We start from the raw sequence: 15,492 nt of genomic DNA on the forward strand, positions 1-15,492 counted from the left end.
TTTTTTTTTAGGCAGGGAACACTTTTTATTCAAAACTCATCAGAGAATGGACAATTTGGGTCTGTGACAAAGCATTTATGCTTTAAATCATAGGTCAATAATTGAATGAGAGCATATACTGCTACACATGAATTAACTGGTCAGACCACAACTTTTCAATGTTTTAAAACAGAATAAGCTTCCCTGTAAAAGCAGCACCTTTGTGACAATTTTAGTATTCTTCTCCTTCTTCCTTACCCTCTCCCTCCACAGAATCCAAACCAACCTCCTCATAATCCTTCTCAAAGGTAGCCATGTCCTCCCGGACCTCAGAAAACTCCCCTTCCTCCATCCTTTCACCCACATACCAGTGAACAAAGGCACGCTTGGCATACATCAGATCAAACAGATGAGCCCAGGCCTCAGTGATAGCAGTGGTGTTGCTCGGCATGCAAACAGCCCGCTGTACCCTGATCAGGTCTCCACCAGGCACCATAGTGGGAGGCTGGTAATTAATGCCCACCTTGAAGCCAGTAGGACAGCAGCCCACAAACTGGATGGTATGCTTGGTCTTAATGGTGGCAATGGCAGCACTGACATCTTTGGGGACCACATCACCATGGTACAACAGGCAGTAAGCCATGTATTTACCCTGACGAGCGTCACATTTCACCATCTGGTTGACTGGTTCAAAGAAGGCATTGATAATCTCCACTACAGAAAGCTGTTTATGGTAGGCTTTCTCAGCAGAGATGACAGGGGCATATGTGGCCAGAGGGAAGTGGATATGGGGATAGGGCACCAGGTTAGTCTGGAATTCTGTCAGATCCACATTCAGGGCTCCATCAAATCTGAGGGAAGCAGTGATGGAAGACACAATTTGACCTACCAACCTATGCAGGTTAGTGTAGATGGGGCACTCAATATTGAGGTTTCTACAGCAGATGTCATAGATGGCCTCATTGTCTACCATGAAGGCACAATCAGAGTGCACCAGGGTGGTGTGGGTGGTGAGGATGGAGGTGTAGGGCTCTACTACAGCTGTGGAGATCTGGGAGGCTGAGTAAACAGAGAATTTGAGTTTGGACTTCTTGCCACAGTCGATGGAGAGACATTCCATCAGCAGGGAGGTGAAGCCAGAGCCAGTGCCTTCGCCAAAGCTGTAGAAAGCCAGGAAGCCCTGCAGACCTGTACACTGATCAGCTAGTTTCTGAATTCAGTCCAACACGAGGTCAATGATCTCCTTGCCAATGGCGTAGTGCCCACAGGTGTAGTTGTTGGTAGCATCTTCCTTGCCTGTGATGAGCTGCTCAGGGTGGAAGAGCTGGCGGTAGGTACCAGTACATACTTCATTAGTGACTGCGGGTTCCAGGTCTACAAACACTGCCTTAGGCACATGTTTGCCAGCACCAATCTTGCTGAAGAAGGAGTTGAAGGGTCATCTCCACCCCCAATGGTCTTGTCACTTGGCATCTGGCCATCAGGCTACTGTATGCCATGTTCCAGGCAGTAGAGTTCCCAACAGGCATTGCCAATCTGGACACTGGCCTGGCCAACGTGGATAGAGATGCACTCACACATGGCTGCTGCTTCACAATCGCCAAGCAGATGGAGACAAGAGGAGAGGTTGCTGCTTCTTACAGTACAACTCTTAGGCAGTCGATGTAAGAGAACCTCTTAAGTAAATTCTGTATCACTTGTAATTTTTGTTTTAATACCATTTTTAACTCTCTTCAAAAAATAAAAAAATTAAAGTATATCTTTCTTTTAGATAACCAATAATTCTAAATTCTACAACGTTTTTTTCTACATGTTAAAAATTTATTGTTGGGATGGTGGTGCCTGTCTATAATTCCAGTTGCTTGGGAGGCTGAGGCCGGAGGATCACATGTTCAAGGCCAGCCTGGGCAACTTGGTGGGAAGACCCTGGATCAAGATAATTTTTTTAGAAAGGGCCAGGGGGGCTGGGGAGATAGCTCGGTGGTCTAAACAACTGCTTGGCAAGCACAAGGACTAGGATAGATCCTCGTACCACATGCTGTGCTGACTCAGAAGCCCCCAGGCATGGTGGGGCACACCTGTAATCACAGCACTGGGGGGGCTGAGACAGAGGATCACTATGAGTCTGAACTGCATAGCAAGACTGTGTAATATATTATAATAGGGATATATATATATATATATATATATATAGAGAGAGAGAGAGAGAGAGAGAGAGAGAAGGCACCAGGTATGTAACTCAGTCGTAAAGTATTTGCTTAGTTTGACAAGGATCTAAAGAAGTGAGAACCCTTATATGCTATGCACTGGAATATAAACTACAATGATTATGAAAAAGAGCATGGAGATTACTTTAAAAATGGAAAATAGAACTACTATAAGATGTAGTCATTTCACTTTTAGGTATGTATCCAAAACACTTCAAAGCAGAATCTCCAAGAGCTATGTATACACACATGTTCATAGCAATGTTAGTTATACTAGCCAAGACATGAAAGCAATCTAGATGTCCACAGAAAAATAAGATAAAAAGATGGTAAAACATATTGAGGTGCACATATATTTGCATATTATGCAGCCTTAAAAAAGGAAAAAAATTCTATGGAATGCTATAACCTGGATAAACCCTAGGGACATTATGCCAAGCAAAATAAGCCAGTCACAAAAGAACAAATACTCTATGATTCCACTCATTTTCAACTGCTATCTAAAGTAGCTAAAACCATCAAAACAAAATGGGGGAAGAAAAAGAAAACCAAAAATGGCTAACAAGTGTTGCAGCAAGAGTTTGATTCTAGGACCGGCCAGATAGCTTAGCAGACTAAAGTGCCTGCTTAGGCAGAGAGCAACAGTCAGGGTTTGATCCCTCACCTGCTATGCTGGCCCTGCCCCTGGGGCGTGCTGAGACTGAAATTGAGACTGGGTGTGGTGGCATGCACCTGTAATCCCAGTGCTTGGAGGCTAAAAACAGGAGGATCACTACAAGTCCAATCTAAGTAATGAGACCCTGTAGACACCGTAAACCCTGTAGTAAATACATTTAAAAAAATAATTTGATTCTAACAGTGCGTTAGTGCTGTAAGATGAAAATGTTCTAGAGAGCTATTGTACAACAATGTGAATACCCTAATGCTACTGAACCAGATATTTAAAAAATAGGGTAGGTGATCAATCTAACAATGCATGGGGTTTGCCATTAAAAAATAATTAAAGAAAGAAGGACAAACATTTGAATCATGCAGCATTCTAACGAATCAAGCACAGCCTTCACACGTTTCCGTTCAGGAAAAGCAAACCAGCAACCCAGTTCCATCCTCCAGCCAGACCCCCTTGGCTAGAGCAAGCCCCCGGCCCTTGCCTGCTGCAGCTCGCTGATAAGCTTGTTCTTGTCTTCTATCAGGCCAGCGCAGTGCAGCTGCTGAGTATTGAGCATGTCCCACAGCTCTTGGGGAATCCGCTTCTGTTTGCCCTCCTTCCATTTGGAAGTGATTTCATCAAATTTGTCCTGGCTGGTCTTAACTTCGTTCTCCAGCTTCTCGATTCTATAAACACACACATGCCAGTATCTCTGGAGCCTGCCTTGCAAAAGCGTGGGCAGGTTCTCCACAGCCTCCAGGACACCGCAACATCACAATCAGACCCCAGACACCATGCTCGGCCCCTTACCCCCAATAACCGATTAATGGAACCACAGGTACAAGTAGAAAAATCTCACCATGAGAAAGGGAAAATAAGGATTGCCTTTCAAAACTTTCCAGAGAAACTGTGAAGGGCCCTGAATGTTATGCTAAGCCTTGGAAGTCTTAGGATGAGATATGGCATTAGAGCTAACACAGGAGTCCTCTGGGGACAGTGGCAGGAACCAAGCCAGCGGCTCCATCTGTATTCACCACTATGTATTTTCCTGCAGCTGTCTCCACACTGGAGCACAAAGCCCCTCAAGGACAGAGTCCCACCTGAAACATCTGTGAGCCTCCCTACTCTTTGCCCACTCAAGCCAGGCCATACTCTGTCTTCTGTTCTGATGGGAGGTTTGTCTCAGGAACAGCTGAGTAACTGCCAGGTCATCTTGTGGGAGAACTTTATCTGCACTCTGCCTCTCTGGAGCTTCCATTTCTCCTCAGTGACTATGGGATTAAGCCTCCTTTCTTAGCATAATACTCAAGACCTTTCACAAGCTGACCCTGCAGGCCAGTTCAGCTGCTGGCATGGTCCACTGGGGTGGGGGAAGTTTCAAAAAATGAAGTCACCCACTCCACCGTCCTAGTAGAACTGGTAAAGTTGCTAAAGGGAGAATGACTCATGCTGAATAATTAACAATGTTGTATGTACATGCTCAGCTAAAATGGTCAACTGGGTAACTATTTCTAATTAAGCTACGTTTAAGAAATGAATCAAAGAAGATTCCAAAGTAGATTAAATGAGGACCTCTCTACCTTCTATGAGGCCACTGCTATATGTAAACCAAAGATTATTTTTTTGTGGTACTGGGGATTGAACCCTGGAAACTGTTGTGCACATGCTAGGCAGGTGTTCTACCACTGAGTTGCAGCCCCAATCTTTTTCTATTTCTATCTTTCATTTTGAAATACAGTCTCACTAAGTTGCCACGCTGGCCTTAAGACTTGCAATCCCCCGGCCCAGCCTCCCACGTATAGGAGCTTCAATTACAAGTGCACACCACCACATCCAGCTTAAAGATGATTATTCTAGGTAGCTTACACCTCACTAGTGGGCAAATGAGATTTGGGAAGGTAGATGTGGAAGGCAGCTTGCCTCCCAAGGACAGACTGAGGATTTGCCATGGGTTCTTTTGTCTCTCTATCCAAGGCATGACTCTTTAATGTTTCAAAATGCTCCTGTATTTGTACATCACTTATCCATCTGAGGTCATTCTGTACAGTTAAACTTAGGACTGCTCCACTGACCTTCTTGGCCTCACCTGTATTCTTCCACTCCCACACATCCTTAACTACCATGCATCTCCAATCACACCATGTCATGTCTTAAAATGTCTACTTCTCAACTCCTCAAATTCCTAGTTGTGTATTCCTGCCAGGGAGATAGCTCAGAGGCATCAGTGCCTGCCTGGCAAGCACAAGGTCCCAAGTTCGATCCCTGGTACTGGAAAAAAAAAAAAAAAGTTGCCTACTCATTCCTCACAGCCCAATTCAAATGTTGCCTGGTCTGGGAAGTTTTCTCTAGTCTCTGCAGAGTCCCAGAGACTTCCTCATGTATGCTTCCATGCCTCCTTACACATACCTATATTTCAGAACCAATTATGGTTATAGGTTCCTGTGTTGGTCATAAGCACAGGCCAAGAGAGGTGAGAGTTTTGTAACCACTCCGTTTGGTACACATCAGCAATATTACAGTGCTCAAGGGAGTGAGGGAGGAGCCAGTGAGAAGGGAGAGAGGGAACGGAAAAAAGAGGGGAGGAGGATTTATAAAGAGCAGGAGGGGTTTTCCAAACTAAGGCTGCACACACTTTCAAACAATGGAAGCAAATTTAGCAGCCTATAAGGGATTCCTGTCACACCCACCAGGCTGCAAAGAGGTGGACCCCTTACCTCTGGCGCTTTATCTCCTCCTCTTCCACTCTCCTGTGGATCTCCCTGACATCTATTGCCACCTGGATATTTGTTACCAGCTCAGTGCCATAGAGCAGTAGTTTGGCCAATTTCTGAAAACAAAAAGATAAGAATTAATAAAGTTAAAACACTGTAACAAATACAGAAAGCTAGTTGGGGGGGTGTTGCTGGAGATAAAATACGGGGCCTTACCCAAGCTAGGCAAATGCTCCACCACTGAACTCCATCCCTAGCCAGCTAGGGACACTTACCCAGCTCATCCACTGAGGCAGGAATCAACCCTCACCATAAGGCACTGAAGAGCAACATCTTTTTAGCAACTTTTTCCATCGAGACAGTTCAGAATATTTCAGTAAGCTTAATTTTTTTTTTCTTCCAGAGAGCACACTTATTTTGCCAGAAATTATCTCAGTTTCTCCTGCACAACACTTTTTAAAATCCCACCTATTTGGCTAAACCTCAGCTCAACTTTCACCTCCGCTTTTTGCATATAACCTGTTTTGTAAGTCACTACATGTAACATCATTTTTCCAGTTCTGGTTTGCTGTTTCGAACTGTTGGTCTTCCCTATCAAACTTTTTTTTTGTACAGGGAATTGAACGCAGGACATCACACTTGCCAGGCAGGTACTGTGCCACTGAGTTATATACCCCTCCTCTCAAACTTTTTGTTGCATATCCTTTATTAAATACTTTAAAAGACCCGTCCTTGACACAGAAGAGATGTTTTAGTTTTTTGTTTTTTGAGATGGGATTTTGCATGTTTCCCTCACTGGTCTTGAACTTCTAGGCTCAAGCGATCCTCCTGCCCCAGCCTCTTGAGCAGCTCTGACTAAAGGGGCACCACTACACTTAGCAATTTTTTTTCTTTTCAGTACTAGGGATTGAAACCAAAGATATACCCAGACTTTTTATTTTTTGTTTTGAGACAGGGTCTTGCTAAGTCACCAGGTTGGCCTTGAACTTGTGAACCTCCCACCGCAGCCTTCTGAGTAACAGGGATTACAGGTATGCACCACTGCACCCACCATAATTTTTTTTGTTTTGCGTTTATGATGGTGCTAAGGATTAAACCAAGGGCCTCATGTGTGCTACACTCCTAGTAGATTTCCCTTTTATTTTATTTATTTATTTATTTATTTATTTATTGTATTTTAGGGAAGGGTCTGCAGGGTGTTCAGGGTCTCACTACTAGATCGGATTCTTAGTGATGTCCCTGTTAACAGCCTTCTAAGTGCTGGGATTACAGACGAGCACCACCACACCCAGTCTCAATTGCCTTCTCAGTGTGCCCCGGGGGCAGGGCCCGACACGGCAGGATTTCCCTTTTAGTATTTATTCATGTGGGCTCTGAAACACTCCACACTTAGAAACAGAGGCCATCACAGAGCTTCTGAAGTACCTGGAAATGCTGCGTCCACACACACTTGGGAAGTTGCACAGGGCTGACCACTAGCTAAGAGGAATGATTGCTACAGAGAAGTACTGTATGTGTGGACTAAATGAGTTCAGGCTGGTGTTGTGTCAGGCTGAGACCTCTGAGGAGGAAGAGGTCCCCCTCCGGACAAGGCAGGACAACCCCTCTGCTGTCTGCCTCATCCCACACCCTCACTCCTCCAAAGAATGAGGAAGGGAGGGTGAGACGGGCCTGAAGCCAAGCCGCCCCCCAACATGAGGAGGTCAGGATTAAAGTGATGAGAAGGTCAGGATTGAAGTGATGCCCCCATGAATGTTTATTTATGGTGCAGCAAATGCAAGTAAAAGCTACCTTAACAGCAAAGTGGGCTGCAAGGTAGGAGGACCCAGGTTCCCTGATGGGTCTGGGTTATAGGGTGTACTCTGATTTGTAGGGGCAAACTGGTTTCTAAAAATAACTTCCAGTTATTGGCTGGTGTAATATAGGCCAATCAAGGTCTTAGCCCTTGTTTCTGGGGTGAAGAAAGGATCACTGGGCTACAGGTTCCTCATGTGCAGAGAAAATGTGTGCAATCGTTTCACAAGGAGTAGCCTGCTCCAGCCCACCGCGCACAATAAGCATGATAATTTTACAACTGTCAGGTCTTCCCCTGTATTCCCTGCCCATGCCTCTCTAATCTGTCCCTACACTGGACTGAGCAAGAGCCCACAAGGAGCTGAGAACTGAAACAGTCCTAGGGAATGGAAATGCACTCTGGGGGAGAAGCGAAGGGAGAGGAGGAGCAGAAAAGGAGGGCACTGAGCGCTGTGGAAGCAAGAGAGGAGGCAGCCCCAGGGGCAGGGTGGACGTCCCCTGCGGATTGCAGGAAATCAGGGTGGGAAATGAGCCTGCAGAGTTAGGGTGGGAACACACTGGCAAAGGCTGGGGGAGCAGGCAGGGACCCTGGACTTTGTCCCGTGAATGTGAGCGACCGCTAAGAGCGCAAGAGCAGAAAGGAGAACGCAGAAGCTCAAGATGGGCAAGCTCGCTCGTTCGGAGCTCCGGGCTAGGACCAGCTGCGTCCCAGAGGCCGGGAACAGCGCCGTTCCTTCCGTTCTACACTTGGCCGGCTCTGCCGCACGGGGCGCTGCTCTCCCCACCGCCGGCCCGCGAGGTCCTACCAGTCTGCTCTCTTCTTTCTGTTTGTAGCTCTTGCTGTGATCTTCCTCACTCTCCTTCTTCCCATCTAAATATTCTCCCAGCGCTTCCCTGCGACAGAAAAAAATAGAACCTGACTTACATCTACTATGCAAATACTGCACGGAAATATCGTATGGAAAGGCCTCATGGAACTTCACCACTGTACAGAGATACACACTTATTTGTATAACAATTTAAATATTACAAAAATACAATTGTAAAAATACTAGACGTGAATACAGGAGAATGTTTGTGCAATCTTACTACCTAGGGCCCATCTTTGAATAAAACAAAAGCCAGGGAGGTAGATATTGAAGTTTTACTTTCCAAAATTTTAAAATGTTACACTTAAAAGTCAAGGCATAAACTGGTAAAAGAACATGGACAAAATTTTACTGTCTATAAAACAGACCCTGGGTTTAGCCACCAGTACACAAAAGAGAAAAAGAAAGAAAAAATGACTCCTTCACAAAATATCAACACAAGTACTAACTATAAATTAATAGGAGATTTGAATGTGCAATTTACAGAAGAAATACAAACAGGCAATAGACATTTGAAAGTGCAGTCAGCTCACACAGAACCAAAGCCACACAAGCCAGCTGTAAAACAACATGTACAATAGTATATGCATTTTCTTTTGGAAACAGGTTCATGTACATATAGGACATTTTTCAAAAGACCTGTGACAGATTTGCCTACATTTTACAAATCCTGCATGTTTGTGTGTATTAACCAGGAAATGAAACTAAAGAGCTGAGGGAAAGATAACGTTCCAATTATGGACTTTCTGGGGTTGGCAACAAAGGTGCCAACTCTTAAGCCACCTCCTCAGCTCGACTCTCCCACACAGCGCTCGTCAGAATGAAGCCATGGTTCAGGACTCCAGCATTCACTGGTCAACAAGTGGATCCCTTTATCTCATTCTTGTGTGACCTTTTCTAACACAGACTTCCAGCACCACCTGCTTTGTTCAAAGTCCGGTACAGCTCACCCAGCATTACACCATTCTGGGAGCAGTCACCACCATCCCCCACTGCCAAGCCCACTGAAACCCATTTCCCTTGTCATTTCCTTTCTTCCTGGTTCCTTTTGAACCTGCCTTGGTTTTCTCAGTAAGAACACTAATTGTCCTGTCCTACTTGAGCCTCCAGACGCCACTGGGCTGTGTCCTCATCCACACCCAAATGCACACCTTCTCTCTGACTTTCTACTTTGACCTCAATTAATTAATTACCAACTCTGTCTAAATAATCTCTCCCAAGCCACTTCCTGGGGCAAAGATCAGGCTTTAGAAAAGAACCTATATTCCAGACCTGGTACAAGTTCTTTCCCAGTTTTGATGTAAATCCCATTGCCACCTTCTACTCATCATTGACCATCAAGCACTTGGTTGTCCATGCTGATGACCACCAACTACATGGAACCGCCAGGAACTTAAGAAAACGCTGGCCAAAATCAAATGGGCTTTGGGTTTAAAATACGCACTAGATGGATTTTGAGTAAAACAACGCAGTATGTCTCAATATCAGATATTTTTTTTAATGTATTTGGTACAGGGTCTCACTATGCAGTTCAGACTGGTAGTGATCTTCCTGTTTTCAGCCTCCTAAGCACTGGGATTATAGGCATGCCCACCATGCCTGGTCTGGGTGGCCAGCTCCAAGGGTGGAACTGGCATGGTATGTGATGCTAGAGATCAAGCCCTGGTCCCTGTGCTTGCCTAAGCAGGCCCTTAGTCCACTGAGCTATCTTGCCAGCACTCATATATGATTTTTTTTAAATGTGGCATTTTAGCTGGGCATGGTGGCACATACCTGTAACCCCAGCACTTGGGAGACTGAGGGAGGAGGACCACTATGAGTTAAGGCCAGCCCTGGTCTATATAATGAGTTCAAGGTCAGCCTGAACTACATAGTGAAAACTTATCTCAAAAAGAGAAGGAGAGGGAGAAGGAGAGGGAGAGGGAGAAGGGTAGAGACAGGGAGAGGAACAGGGAGAGAGAGAGAAGTATAAGGAAAGGGAGAGAGAAATAGAAGATTATGGTCTAGAGGTGCATCCATTTTCCTACCAATGACTCAAATTTATCCTTCTTTATGGCTGACTAGTACACCATTGTACATAATTACTACATTTTCCTTATCCATTCTTCTATTATGGGCATAGGGGGTGTTTTCAAGATTAAGCTAATATAATTTATGCTGCTATAAACATGGGAATGCATGTGTCACTGTTGTATGACGCTTTTAAATCTTTCTGGAAGATAGCTAGGAGGGAGACAGTTGGATCAAGTGAAACCTGCTGTTCTACCTTTTGAGGAATCTGCACACTGATTTCCATAAGTGATTGTTCAGTTTACACCCTCTCCAGCAGTGGAGACGGTTCTTATGTCCCCACAGCCTCTCCAGCATTTCTAATTGGTTGATTTCTTGAGGACAGTTATTCTTTCTGGAATGAGACAGAATCTCTATTATTTTTTAAGGAGGGAGGGCATTACCAGGGATCAAACTCAGGACCTTAAGCTTGCAAGGCAGGCGCTTATGCCACTGAGCTATCTCAATGTCCCTCAATTTGCAATGTCATTTAATTTGCATTTTTTGAATGACCAGTGATGCTGAGCATTTTCTCATATATTTATCTGATGTTTGTATTTCTTCATCTGAGCTATGTCTATTCATTCCAGATAATCATTTTTGGATTAGGTCTTTAAATTCAAGGAGGTCTGATTGTTTTGAGTTCTTTACAAGTAACTGGTAAAAAAAAAAAAAAAAAAAAAAAAAAAATCAATTCTGTGGGTTGTCTCTTCACCCTGTTGGTGGTTTCTTTTGCTGTGCAAAAGAGCTTTTTAATTTGATGTGATCCTAGTTGTTGATCCTTCCAGTGTAACCAGGGTTTCATTCATAAAGTCTTCTCCTACACCTCTGTCCTCCAGAGTTTCACTTATTCTACAGAGTCAGTGCTTCCGTTTTAATATTTATTTATTTATTTATTTATTTATTTAATGTATTTAGTGCAGGGTCTACAGGGCCTCACTCAGAGATCGAACTTGTAGTTGTCCTTCTGTTTTCAGCCTCCCAAGTGCTGATTACAGGCGCGTGCCACCACACCCAGTCTCAGTTGCCATCTCAGTGCACGCCGGGGTTGGGGCCCCACACAGCACACTGAGGATAGAACCCGTCCCTGCACCTGCCTAAGCAAGTTTTAATATTTAGATCTTTGATTCAATTTGATTTTAGTTTAGTGCATAGTGAAAGATATGGGTCGAGTGTTAACCTTGGCGTGTGGAAAGCCAGTTTTCCCAGAACCATTTATTTAAGAGGCTATTTTTCTTCCAGTGAAGGTGTTTAGCTCCTTTGTCAAAGATAAGCTGGATGAGTGTGCTTGTATTCTTTCTGCATCTTCTGTTCTGTTCTGTTGATCCTTAGGTCTTTTTGTTTTTATGTTTGTTTTCCTAGTACCATGCTGTTCTTACCGATAGTTTCGTAACATAACTTCAAATCAGGGATTCTGATGCCCCCTGCCTTGCCCTTGCTGCCAAGAAGCTTTTGCTATTCTAAGTCTTTCCAGTTCCATATGAATTTTAGAATTGTTTTCTCTAATTCTGTGATGTATCCTACCAGTATTCTGACTGGAATTGCATTAAATCTGTATAACAATTTAGAAAATATGCCCATTTTCACTATATCAGCTCTTACCCAAGAACAGGTGATATCGTTCCAGTTTTTATCTCATTTTTCAGAATGCTGTAGTTTTCCACATAGTTTTCAGAGTGCTGCAATTTTGCTACTGTGGTGGATTAGCTAATGCTCGATTTGTAACATACAGCTAAACTGAATGAGCAGGGTGGTGATTCATGGACAGCCCACCTGAGGATTGTTGCCAACACCATAAAAAACTAAACTGGAGAGAAAGAGGTGGTGCCAATGATCCTCCTGGAAAAGCCTGTCATGTTGGCTTTCCTAATATGAACTCTGCTGTTCTCAAGGTGGGAGAGCGCAGGTCCATGTAGCTGAGGATGGTTGTGGTTCTCTTTGGGAGAGCTCTAACCTTGAGCATCGCTTCCTGGCCCCAGTGCAGATTCTTCAGCTTGCTGGCACAAAGCTTTGGTTCGCTGGTGCAGACTTTCTAGCTTGCACCCCTGGCCTTTGTGCCTTGCCAGTACACAATCTTGATACAGACTGGCAGGAGACATTATTGTCGGCTCATGTCCTTCAGCTGGAGTTGCGCAGGACATTGCCATGGGACCCGGGCCCTCCGTTGATTTTTTTTTTTTTTTTTTTTTTTTTTTGGTCTCTAGTATGGGGGCAGATCTCCCGCAATTTTTTTTTTTTTTGCATTTGACTCTGGGTGCATATCATAAAATAATCCTATAAATTATGTGTCCTATATTAAATCTTTTCCCTTGCAAACCCTGACTACAATAACCTCATTTGTTACACTGAGTCCTAAGTATTTCACTTTTCTCAATGCTATTCTGTAAGATGTTATTTCCTTAACCTTTCTCAGGGAGTTTGTTATCCATGTACAGGAATACTTTTGATTTTTAAATGTTGGCTTTGCATCCTGCTAGCCTACTGAATTTGGTTATTAATTCTAGGAGTCTTTTGGTGGAGTTTTTGTGGTCTTCTATGTAGAGTATCATGTGATCCACAAATAATGTATACAATTTAAATGAGATAGTAATTTAACTTCTTCCTATCCCTATTCCTTTTATTTTCTTCTCTTGTCTAATTCCTCTGCCTAACATTTCCAGCAATATATTGAGTAGAAGTGGTAGTAGTGAAAATCCTTGCCTTGTTCCTGATTTTAGAATGAAAGGTTTTGGTTTTTAACCATGTAGTGTGATGTTGTCTGTTACTTTGTCATTGATAGCATTTCTCAGATAAAGTCAGTCTATTCCAATTTACTGTAAGGTTTTTGTCATGAATGGGTCCTGGACTTTGTCCAAAGCTTTTTCTGCATCTATTGAAATGATCATGTGGTTCCCTGGATCTATTAATGTGCTATATTACATTTATTGATTTCCATATATTGAATCATCCCTGAATCCCTGGGATGAATCTTACTTGGCCATAATGTTTCTTCTTCATGATTATAGACTGCAGACTGCATTCTATTTATAAGTAGCTTAGTGAGGAACTTTGCATCTTACGTTCATTAAGGAGATTGGCCTGTAGTTCCTTTTTTGATTGGGTCCTTCTCTGGTTTGGGTATCAGGGTAATGTTTGGATCCAGGAATGAGATTGAAAGTATTGCTTCCCTTTCAATTTCATTAAAGAGTTTGAGGAGTAGTGGCATTGGATCTTTCCTAATTTCTTGTAGAATTCAGCAATGGATCCATCAAGACTTGGGCATTTCCATGTTGGTAGATTTTTATTAATTCTTTAATTGGCTGATACTGGGTTAGTTAGAATTTTTATATCTTCTTGATCCAGTTTTGGTAATTCATATGTATCTAGGAACCAGCCCATTTCTTCTGTTTTCCACCTTACTCCAATACAAGTTCTTAAAGTAAGTACTGATGATCTTCTGAATTTCTGCAGTTAGTTGTGATTTCACCCTTTTCATTCCTAATTGCATGCACTTGAATCTTTTCTTTCCTTTTTTCTATAAAGTTGACTAAAACGTTGTCTTTCATTTAATCTTTAAAAAAAACCTCATTGCTTCTGTGCCTTTGGCTAAGATCAAAAATAAAAAAAATAAACAACACAATTCATTGTTTCTTTGCAATGTTTTCTTAGTCTCGGTTGCATTAATTTCTGCTCTACTCTTTATGATTTCCTCCCTTGTACTAGCTTTGAGATTAACTTGCTTTTCTTGTAGAAGCTTGAGGTTCAACATTAGGTTGTTTATTTGAGCTTGTTCTTATTTTCTGATGTTCACTATAAACTTCCTCGGTAGGAGTGCTTTCATTGCATCCTGTAATTTCTGGTATGTTGTATTGGTGCTATTAATTGCAGAAATTGTCTAGTTTCTTCTTTAATTTCATCTGTGACTCACTGGTTGTTCTGGTGGGTGTCATTTAATTTGCATGTGTTTATGAAGTGTTTGTGGTTTCTTTTGCCATTGATTTCCAACTTTATTCCACTATGATCTGATACTATGGATGGGATAATTCCAAATCTTTTGCGTTTACTAAAACATGTTGTATGAGTTAGTATGTGGTCTATTTTAAAGAATGCCCCATGTTCAGATGAAAAGAATGTGCATTCTGATGTTGTAGGGTGGAACACTGTGTAGATATCTACTAAGTCTATTTCTTCAAACATTTGGTTCAGCTCTGATGTCTCTGTTGATTTTTTTTTCTTTAGTCTATTTGTGACAGTGTAATGTTGAGGTTATAATTGTATTAGTACTTATCTGATTTTTTCATGTCAATTAATGTATTTTTATATAACTGGGTACACTGGTATTTGGTGCATATCTATTTATGATCGTTATCACTTTCTGTTGGACTGTTCCCTTAAGTATATAGTGACCTTCAGTTCCCTTGATCAGTCTTGGCTTGAAATTCATTTTGTCTGCAAACATAATAGCTACTTTTGCTCTTGCTCCAAGCTCCTATTGCATGGAGTATTGTTTTCCCTCCGTTGATTTTCAATTTACAAATATCTTTTTGAGTAAAATGTGTCTATTGTATGCAGTATATTGTTGGATCCAGTCTTCCAATCTGTTTCTTTTGATTGGGTGAATTCAGACCAGTCATATTGATGTTTATAACTGACATGTATTAACTTATCCTTGTCATGTTGTTTTCCTGTTATTGGTTCCCATTCATTCCCTTCTGTTTAGTGACTTGCCTTGCCTGGTGGATTCAATTATATTGGGATTCTTGAATTGTTGTCTTCATTGTATTTTTTTTCAAGAATACCCTTCAGAACTTTTTGGAATGCTGGTTAGTGACCATGAATTTCTTCATGTATTCTTTGTCATAGAAGTATTTTACTTCTCTAAGATTTTGAAAGATAATTTCTCAGGGCACATCAGTCTGATTTAGAGGTTGTTTTCTTTCAGAGAGCTTGCAATATCTCACTCCAAGTTCTCCTTGACTTATGGGGTTGAGTTGAGAAGCATGCTCTGATTCTGATGGGTTTTCCATTATAAGCAACTTGTTTCTTTTCTCTAATACTTTTTAATATTCTGTTCTTTAGATAAATTTCTGGAACCTTAACTATTATATGCTTGGTATAGTTTTTTTTGTTTTGTTTTGTTTTTGTGATCATGACTATTTTGAATTCTATATGCATCAATTATTTCTATCTCAATTTTTTTTTCATGCTTGGAAAGCTCTTTGCTATTATGTCTGTGGATAGTGTTTTTTTATGTT

The 15,492-nt window shown here is 42.2% G+C and overlaps 1 protein-coding gene and 1 pseudogene across 1 annotated transcript in view; both read right to left on the minus strand.

Annotated features, from left to right (window-relative positions):
• Drc1 (dynein regulatory complex subunit 1) overlaps positions 1–15,492 on the minus strand; it is a 54,991-nt gene that overhangs the window by 29,443 nt on the left and 10,056 nt on the right. The window contains exons 2-4 of the mRNA XM_023710905.1: positions 8,147–8,234; positions 5,550–5,662; positions 3,338–3,521 (exon numbers count right to left, since the gene is read on the minus strand). Coding sequence (XP_023566673.1) covers positions 3,338–3,521; positions 5,550–5,662; positions 8,147–8,234 — 385 coding nt within the window. The remainder of the gene's footprint in view (positions 1–3,337; positions 3,522–5,549; positions 5,663–8,146; positions 8,235–15,492) is intronic.
• On the minus strand, positions 212–1,560 carry LOC101575520 (annotated as a pseudogene).

The sequence above is a fragment of the Octodon degus genome, unplaced genomic scaffold, assembly GCF_000260255.1.
Source record: "Octodon degus isolate 3935 unplaced genomic scaffold, OctDeg1.0 scaffold00019, whole genome shotgun sequence".
NCBI lineage: Eukaryota > Metazoa > Chordata > Mammalia > Rodentia > Octodontidae > Octodon > Octodon degus.